The 9,979-nt window shown below is 38.8% G+C and overlaps 1 protein-coding gene across 3 annotated transcripts; it reads left to right on the top strand.

The window, feature by feature from the left end:
• The first annotated feature begins 5,938 nt into the window (after positions 1–5,938).
• On the top strand, positions 5,939–9,613 carry LOC145558302 (OBERON-like protein). 3 transcript variants are annotated; one of them, XR_014092432.1, is made up of 4 exons: positions 5,939–6,172; positions 6,653–8,270; positions 8,735–9,421; positions 9,551–9,613. XR_014092432.1 is itself a non-coding variant. In XM_081619499.1 (3 exons), exons 2-3 carry the CDS (start codon positions 6,782–6,784, stop codon positions 9,343–9,345), a joined length of 2,100 nt encoding a protein of 699 aa, XP_081475625.1. In that variant the 5' UTR covers positions 5,939–6,172; positions 6,653–6,781; the 3' UTR covers positions 9,346–9,613. The 3 variants fall into 3 exon arrangements, 2 of the variants coding, with proteins under 2 accessions (XP_081475625.1, XP_081475626.1); XM_081619499.1 differs by having other exon boundaries at positions 8,735–9,613; XM_081619500.1 differs by having other exon boundaries at positions 5,939–6,156; positions 8,735–9,613.
• Positions 9,614–9,979: the final 366 nt, after the last annotated feature.

Here is a 9,979-nt window from a genome sequence, read left to right on the forward strand (position 1 = left end):
GGAGAGTGATATTTCACCAGTTTTAAGTGTTGTTGTACAGGTATGAATTTGACAGGTATAAAGACTTAGAAAAATTTGAAGAAGAAAAGAAATCGGAGAAAAAGGGTTGCTCGGGCCCGATCGGGCGAGGCTCGCCCGATCGGGCGCGCAAGCAACCCAGAAATCAGCAGCAAATTCGCCCAACCGGGCGCGCAAGCAAGGTTGAATTCAGGGACTATTTTCGCCCGATCGGGCGCTTTTTTGGAAAATCGAGTGAAAAAGAAAAGATATGTCGGGCGAAGCTCGCCCGATCGGGCGAGAAAAGGGCGAAAATTTTGTTCGCGTTCGCGCCCGATCGGGCGGAGCTCGCCCGATCGGGCGCACAACTTGAGTTCTGGAATTTCCCACTTTCGCCCGATCGGGCGCGCCATCAGTCCGTCCCCCTTTTATTTTCTTTTCTCTTCTTTCTTTCCTCACTTTCTCCTTATTTCATCTTCTTCATTTCACTTTCTCTCTCTAAAACCTCCATTTTCAAACCTTCAACTTACACTTCAATCCAAGATCTCCTCCAATTCTTCCATCCAAACTCAAAAATTCTTACATATTCCATCCCCCCTCATCCTCCTCTACAATCTACACTAATTTTCCCCCATTTTCTCTCAAATTTTCTCAAACCCTAAGAGAGAGAAACCTCCAATTTACCACTATTTTACAAAGAAATGGCCTCAAAGCGTTCAAGGAACCAAAGGGGTGAGAGCTCAAGTGCACCACAACCAACAATCAACCCGGATCTTCAAATTCCGGGATGGGAGGAGGTTGTCATCACCTCGGAGGAGCAACGGGTTAGGATGGTCAACCTCATCGATCGTCAGGTAATCTCTACCCGTTTTATTCATCATCCCACATTAGCTAGGTTAGGCCTTGATAAATATGTGGAAAAATTGTTTAAGGGTATAGGCATGAGTGGTTTTTTTCAAATGTGCCATGATACATATGATTATTTAACATTGGAATTTATCTCAAGTTTTAATGTTATTAAAATGAACGCACTAATCACTCATGTACAATTCCGATTATTAAACAACGATGTGAGATTAACTCTAAAAGAATTTGGAAAGTTGTTTGATTTAAAATCGGATAAACCTATTGAGCCCTCTCAAGACCACACCGCCGTGGTCTATAAGAGGTTAACTGGGGAGGATTTAGTGAACCTCCAACATGCCAAAGGGACGTGGATTCAACATCCCGTCCCAAAGCTTTGGCAAAGATTTGTCGGCCTCACTATTTTTGGGAGGCATGAACCGGCAAATGTTCGGAGAGATGAATTGGAACTATTGGCATCCTATATAATTCCTAATGCTGAAAAATTGAACATACCCCATAGGATAGCCAATCACTTCCAAAGGGCGGCCAATGCGGCCGAGGCTAGTAGGTCTAGAGCACCTATTTATTTTGGGGGGTTAGTGACCCATATTGCTAGGAAACACCTAGGTTGGAACCCCGATGGACATAGGAAAGTTGTGGGATCGAACCTCATGGACCTACCCTATTTAGGGAGCTTGAACTGGGTGCAACCGGTGGGGAGTGATACTTGGTGGATTGTCCACCGACAATCGGGTAGGAGGGACCAAGCCTTTACCTTACCCAACCCCGCCTTGACCAAATTTGAGAGGGGGAAGCCCTCTTATACTTTCGAGATAAATGGTCAAGGTGAGGTTCAACCACCTCACCCCTCACCACAACCCCACTAATCCCCCATTCACCACTCACCACACTACCAACCACCCCCACCCTTCACCTATGGCATGCCCACTTCCTCGGTCGATTACAACGTCGACCCCAATTCCCCATATGACTTTTCGGCTTTTAGGAGCCAATTAGACCGCATTGAGACGGGGCAAGGGCGAGTTGAGGGCATGATGCAAAACCTAGACTCTAGGTTAAGCACCTTAGATGGGCGGATTGGTCTTATAGAGAGGAACCTAGGGAGGGGCCTTTACCCCATGTATGATGATTACGCCCGTCGGGGGGCTATTCCTCCCGATTCACTTACTCCCGATTGGTTCCAATACCCCCAAGGAGGGTATTCTCACCCCGGTGCATATGGTACTTACGTGGACTACTCTTCGGTCCACGGATATGGGGGTGATGCTCCTTATTGGGGTATGGGTGGGAATGTAGACCCTAACTACTATGCGGGTGGTTCGGGGTATGGAGGTGGTGGCTCTAGCCATGGAGGAGCCGGTTCTAGCCACGGCGGGGGCTATTCTAGGATGGATGAGGATGAGGAGTAGGCTACTCTCCCAAGTCAATGAGGGCATTGCTTGATTTGGCTTGGGGGGTGTTCTTTCACTTGGTAATTCTCTTCCTTTTCTCTCTTTATTTGCTTTCTAGTATAGTTTTTATTTGCTTTCCTAGTGTAGTTTTTATTGCTTTCTTATATATGAAAAATACAAATAAAATTGAAAAATAAAAAAAATTCAAAAATATGTTCAATGAATTATAAATTATGCTTCCCTGTGCCCCATACTTGAGAAAATTTGTTTTGATTCTTGGTATTTGATGATGAGCATTGTGGATTAGTTGATCATGATTTGATGTTTGATTGCCTTGAAACCTTAACATGCGTCAATTTTGTCCAACTACTTGTGAATATAGTGCTTGACTAGTTGATTTGGTTAGGAAATGTGTGATAGTTCCATAATTCCTGGTATGTCAATGAATTTGAGTATTGATTTGCAACTATGAGTAGTGTTTCATGACTTATTATTATGCACATGAGGAGGACGAAGGCGTTCATTCTTTTAGGTAGCCTTCAGAGTATTTAGATACATTTGTTCCCTTCTTGTTACCCATGTTGTTGCTTGTGCCCTTTTATTGTTTATTTAGCCACATTACAAGCCTATATGAGCCCCATTGGTTACTAGTCCCAAGCTTGGCTTGGGGGAGCTATTAGTTGGTGAGGTGATGGAGTTGTGGTGTGCATATTATTTGCACAATGTGGGAATAAAAGAAGAGTTATTGTTCTTTGATTTTTGATTGGAAAATATTGATGTTGTGTTTCAAAGTTGAAAATTCCAATATGAAATAAAAAGAAACAAAGAGCAAAAGAAAAAAAAATTAATGCTCAAATGTTCTATTTGAAGGTTGTTCTAAAAAAAAAAAAAAAGAGGAAAAAATTCAAGTTTGAAAAAAAAAAGAAAAAAGAATGAGTTCAAAGTTTGTTTTTCACTCAAAGTCCTACATTATTATATTTTTATGAGTGATTGTTGTGAGTGTTGGGATTGTTTATTTTGTTTGGAGTATATTTGGTGGATTGTTGTTTGGAGTTGGTTATGTTGGAGATGTGTATGATCATTATTTTTTATCATGGGTTTATTAGGATTTGGCTCCCTTAATGCATAGCTTTTCTCTCACATAATCCCAAATTTATCCTACCTTTACCCTAGCCTTACATTACAAGCTTAAAAGACCTTCCGACCTTGTGCATAGAAGTTATGTAAATGTGAAAGTGTTGTTTTTCAATGCAAGTTATGACTTGGCATATTTCGAGTCGACTAGTAGGATGAGCGTTCAATGTTTTTTTTTACACACGAGAGTGTGAGTTGGGAGGGCATTGTTCACATTAAAGGGGTGGTTGGAGAGCGATCGAGTACATCTTTTACTCGCCACATAAATGAGAGTTGAGTGTGTGAGCACTAGTCTTGAATTCTATATGCTCTTGTGGTTTGCTCTTTTTGACAATTGTTAGGGAAGAAAGGTAATTGGATGGACTTGATTGGTTGATTTTGAAGCATGTTTATTTGATTTATCCTGGATCGTTTGTGCTTGATTTGTACTTTTGGGGTGAAGCATATTTATTGATTCATTGATGAGGTCTTTGCTTAGGGACAAGCAAAGGTTTGGCTTGGGGGAGTTTGATGTGTCCATTTTATATGGTATTTTACCCCCGTCCCTCGGTCATAATTAGTAGTGTTTTTGGCTCTTTAGAGCCACTTTTATTACTAATTGGTGTTTTCCAGTGTTTTCGTTGATTTGGTTGACTTTTGCAGGGATTTATGCTTTTGGAGTATTTTCCCCGAGATATTTTGGAGCAATCACGAGCATTGGAGAAACACGACCACTTTTGGAGCTCAAGACCGGTGAGAGCCGGTGATTAAGGGCTCGATAATCGGGATACCGAGGTATATGGACCGAGTGATCAAGACCCTAAGTGGATATCCGGATTAGGCCGAAGAAATAAGCCCAATCGAAGCTCCGAGCCTCGAGGTGAAGCAAGGGCTCGATCGGGCAGCTTAGCTCGATCGGGAAAGGCGCGCAAGATGTGTGCTGGTGCGTGGCCAAAGGCGCGCCCGATCGGGTGAGCTGCTAGCTCGATCGGGCGCGGCTGTGAGAAGAGCAGTGCGAGAAAAAAGGCGCGCCCGATCGGGCGGCCTCTAGCCCGATCGGGCGCGTGTTTCTGGAAAAGCTCTTTTGTCGAGCAATTTGTTTCTAATTAGGAAGTTGTTTTAGTTTTGTTTTAAGTACGTTTTAGGAATGAATTTGACTTATCTCTTTTCTTAGACTTTCTCTCTCTACTTAGTCTTCTCTCTCTTAAACTCTCTCTAAACCTTTGTTCTTAATTCTTTCATTAATTCCAGATTTATTTTGGTAACGATTTCTCTTCCCTTAATCTTAGTTATTTATTTTATTCCTTTCATCATGATTTATTTTATTACCTTGATTAGTTTAGTTTTTAATATGTGTGAGTAGTTTAATTTCTAGGGTTTATGGGGATCTAATAAATAATATGAAGGGGTAATTTATTGTTGTTAATTATCAATGCTAGATTAATTTCCTATTGATTGATTTAATGCTCTGTGACTAGATTAGGCCTATCTTTTATGCATGAGTTTGACAATATTGATTCAAGAATCGAGAGATGAGAATTAATGTTTAGGTCTAGTTTCAATAGGCAAGTTAATTTATAAATGGTTAAGTCAAGATTCGAGAGATGAGATTTAATACCGGTAAATTAATTGTGTGATTGTAATACATAGCGAGAACCCTTTACAATTTGGTTAATTGATGCATTGATGATTGACTATTATTGATTATTGGTATTGCATGATGATTTCTTATTGGATTGTTTTAATGTTTTACAATTGCAGCTTGTAAAAGTATAACAATATTAAATTGATGAATTGAGCAGATGTTAATTTGATATTAAAGGCTATTTTCAATAAGAACTTAGATCTAGTAAATTGCGAGAGCCTGTTAGATCTATGTTGATTAATAAATTGCGAGAGCCTGTTAATCATGTTATTTATGCAATATCAATGATTGATTACTATGTTTTACCCTGAAGTATTATTTATTGGTGAACCTATGCCCTAGATCCTTTCATATATTGTTTTCTTCCCATTCTCAACCTTAGTATTTTAGTCTTTTACTTAATTATAAATATTGGTTACTTAAATAATTTAGATTATAATATTTAATTAGGAGTAAAAAGACTTGTTTCCCTGTGGAGATCGACCCTACTTCCCTATATACCTTAGTTAGTGATTTAGGTAATTATTTTTTATTAGGAAATACGACTTTACCCTGTCAGCAGGGCTGCCGGCTACCTGAGGTGGCAGGGATATGTTTTTAATTTTTTATATTAAAATCCTAACTCGAAAAAAATGGTCATTTTAATGGTAAGGGTGGTAAAATCTAGTGGTTTTACAAAACAGAGGTGGTATATTTTAATTTAAAAAAAATGAACTGTTAGTTCAACACATGGTACATTTTAAAGTGGTTATTTACAAAAAAAAAAAAAAAAAAAAAAAAAAAAAAAAAAAAAAAAAAAAAAAAAATCTATAAAAAAAAAATAGTAAAAATCATCAAATCATCATTATTGTATAAAAGGAGCTCTTGTTTAAGAAGAAAGAGGGCATTTTGCATTTATGAAATTAATGGTTTCTTTAAGAACGAGAAACCAGGCAACCGGTGAAAGCGGTAAAGAGAAAGAGAGAGAGTCTTGAATTTTCAACACGGTTTTACTTTGTTAGCAACCGGCAACGGATACTTTCTAACATATTTTGCTCACTCATTAGACTTTTCATCTTCGTCAATGCTTAGTTAGCTCCCCAAACATTTTTCTCCCAAATTCATCCTCTCAATTTTTCCGGCTCAACCCCCCCTTTTTTTAAGGTTTTTCTCTCTCCTGGTACTTCTCTATCTTTCTCTCTGCTCTGATTTTGCTCAATTTTTGTTCAATTTCTCAATTTTCCGACGAATTATTACACTTTTTTTGCTGTTTTTTTTTTTTTTTTTTTGTGTTCAGATTTTGATCTGGAATTTGTTTTAGTTTACATTTCTGTTTGATTGAACTGTTATTGTTCTGATTTCGCTTGAACTAATCTCTGAATCGTTGAAATTAATGAGAAAAACGTTTGACCTAAATCTTGATTTTTTATCCTTAATTAGGAATCTTTCGATTAGTTTGATTTTATTGATGTTTTATTAATTTGTATTGCTTTAATGGTTGCGATTGGGAGTAATTTGATTTTGTTCAGCTGGGAATTTGAGTTTATAATTAGCAAAATTAGTATGCTTATGTGTTTGTTGATGAATTACAATTTAAGAGTATAATTTAGATGTTTGAGTTGGGAGTATAAATGTGATAGGTTTTTTCAATTGAAATCAGGAGCTGGTTGATTACTTCTTGTTTTGGAGGTGTTCTGTTTGAAAACGTTGATTGAGCATCGGATGAGCACGATTTGAAGGCAATCGTCTCTGAGTAGTCGTAGTATCAGTTGTTGTTGTCGTCGTCGTCATGTTGGTACAGAATCAGGGACAGGAGTCGCCTACTGAGAGTGCCAGTTCACGTGATACGTCACCTACTGCTGATGGAATTGTGGCGAATAATCGGGAGAATGAGAGTTATGGTAATGATTATTCACGAGATACATCACCTACTGCGGATGGATTTGTGATGAAGAAGCGGGAGAATGGGAGGAATGGTAACGATTGTTTTGAGCAAGCCGGTTCACGTGCTACGTCATCTACTGCTAATGGAATTGTGGCGAAGAAGCGGGATAATGAGAGGAATGGTAATGATTATTCACGATATACATCTCCTACTGCAGATGGATTCGTGATGAAGAAGCGGGAGAATGGGAGGAATGATAATGATTGTTCTGAGCAAGCTGGTTCACGTGATACGTCACCTACTGCTAATGGAATTGTGAGGAAGAAGCGGGAGAATGGGAGGAATGATAATGATTGTTCTGAGCAAGCTGGTTCACGTGATACATCACCTACTGCTAATGGAATTGTGGGGAAGAAGCGCGAGAATGAGAGGAATGGTAATGATTATTCACGAGATAGATCACCAACTGCAAATGGATTCGTGATGACAAAGCGGGAGAATGAGAGGAATGATAATGATTGTTTTGAGCAATCAGTGGTTCGGAGGGGGATCTTTACGGGAGATAAGATTACTCTCCGTACCATATCTGAAGAAAGGGTCGATGTCATCTCTGAGAAAATGCAGGTTCTTCCGGATGAATACCTTGAAGAGCTGAAGAATGGCCTGCGTGTTGTTCTTGAAGGAAATGGTGGCTCACAACAGCGGGAGGAATTTTTAGGCTTGCAGAAGCTTGTTCAAAGTAGGTCGGACTTAACTCCTAAGATGTTGCGAAGAGCCCACCGTGTGCAACTTGAAGTTCTTGTTGCCATGAAGATGGGAATCCAGGCTTTCTTGCATCCTAATGTCTGTCTTTCTCAAACTTCTCTCATTGAAATATTTGGCTATAAGAGATGTCGAAATATTGCGTGCCAAAACCAGCTTCCTGTGGATGACTGTACCTGTGATGTGTGCACAAATAAGAGTGGTTTCTGTAATGTTTGTATGTGTGTAATATGTACTAAGTTTGACTTTGAAGTGAATACATGCCGATGGATTGGTTGTGACTTATGTTCACACTGGACCCATACAGATTGTGCAATACGTGATGGATTAATCTGTATGGGTACATCTGCTAGGGTTGGGACTGGACAAGCTGAGATGTTGTTTAGGTGTAGGGCTTGCAATAGGACTTCTGAACTTTTAGGTTGGGTTAAAGATGTGTTCCAGCATTGTGCCCCCTCTTGGAGCAGGACAGCTCTTATGACGGAACTTGACATAGTTGAACGCATTTTCCGTGGAAGTGAAGATGTTAAAGGTAGGAAACTATTCTGGAAGTGTGAGGAACTTGTAGAAAAAATGAAGAGTGGACTACCTGAGTCTGCAGCTTGCAGGGCGATCCTGATGTTCTTCCAAGGTACCTGCTTTATCTAATTCTCATTAGATTTTATCCATATGAAACTTGGATATGCTTGACTATGAGTATTGAATCTACAATATACTATTGAATGTGTTATAAAAAGGACTGAAGAAAAATGGGAAAAAAAAAAAAAGGTTTATTAGTTGATTTTGCTTCAAAAGAGAATGGTAATGATGTGTTTTAAAACCTCTCTCCATTTTTTCTTGTTGTTTCACAATTTTTTGCACCATGCTATTACAATATTCCAATATTTACAAAGTACTTCGTATTAAGTTTAATGTCTCTATACATCATAGCTGAAAGAATGCTATAGTTTGTCCAAAGAAGAAGGGTATTGTCCTTTATATCAACTTTTGCTGATGCCCTGTTCTAGTCGCTTTGTATTCATAATTAATAAAGATGTTGAATCTTATAATAAAAACCATAAAACATACTATTAAATGATCTTCCCTTGTTTGAAGAGCTCGATGCGGATCCGTCGAGAAATGCAGGAATAGGGGAAGGTGGAAGACTGTTAGCACCACAGGAAGCCTGCAAACAAATTGCAGAAGTTGTACAGGAAGCTATAAGGAAAATGGAGATGGTGGCTGAAGAAAAGCTAAGGATGTTGAAGAAAGCCCGCCTTAATCTTGAAACTTGTGACCGTGAGCTTGAAGACAAAGCTAGGGAAGCAGCAGAGCTGAAGCTTGAAAGGCAGAGAAGGAAGCAACAGATAGATGAGCTCGAAAGCATTGTGAAACTTAAACAGGCAGAAGCTGACATGTTCCAGCTTAAGGCTGATGAGACTAGACGAGAAGCTGAGATGCTCCAGAAAATTGCTCTTGCCAAATCAGAGAAATCAGAAGAAGACTATCGCACTAGATACCTCAAACTTAAGCTGAGCGAAGCAGAGGCAGAAAAGCAATACCTATTCCAGAAGATGAAATCTCAGGATAGTTCTCGTGCTACGCATGGCAATGATGTGAATGATTCTTCACATATGTTCTCTAATGCACTAAAAAATGTGTACAATGTTTCATCCAGTGCTGATTGCCAGACCAGTGAGAGGAACTCTGGAAGAAAGAATTCATGAATATGATATAGTGATCTCTCGTATGAATGGTAAAGAATAGATGCCATGCCTAGGACATGTCGAGGTTCAATTGCAGGTACTGGTTTTATTCTATAACTTCTTGCATTTTTTAACTGGCAGTTGTACTAAAGTAGGAAGTGGTGAATGTACAAGGTCTTGTTTTACTTATTCTCATCGTGATGTCGATTTCTGTGTTTCTTTTCAGCATAATTTGCTGGCTGTGATGGATTAACTAGTTTATTGTATGTTATATAGTGCTGTTGTTGTATTTCATTCCCATCCTAATTTGTGTGTATAATGCACATACAGGGTGACTCCAAAATAACTTCTCAATATGTTTGACTATTTAATTAAGGCCTGTTCTGGTCCAACTAATTTTTTATATGGTAAATTAGATATAACGTCATGTCTGGTTTTGTTTAATCTGAATCTTTCTTGTAATTTTATTTAAATTTAAGAAACACAACTAGTTAGTTTGTAAAATAAGGTGAAGAGAGCATATAGTCAAAGCCATGGTGCAAAGATGTTTTTCGTGAAGTTTTTGCATATACGAGTAGCGAAATTGTGTAGATGTTAAGTTGGATTTAAACTAGACATGGATTCCAAGGAATTCAAATAACTAGTACGATTAACC

Source organism: Chenopodium album, chromosome 9 (assembly GCF_948465745.1).
Source record: "Chenopodium album chromosome 9, dcCheAlbu1.1, whole genome shotgun sequence".
NCBI classification, from domain to species: domain Eukaryota; kingdom Viridiplantae; phylum Streptophyta; class Magnoliopsida; order Caryophyllales; family Amaranthaceae; genus Chenopodium; species Chenopodium album.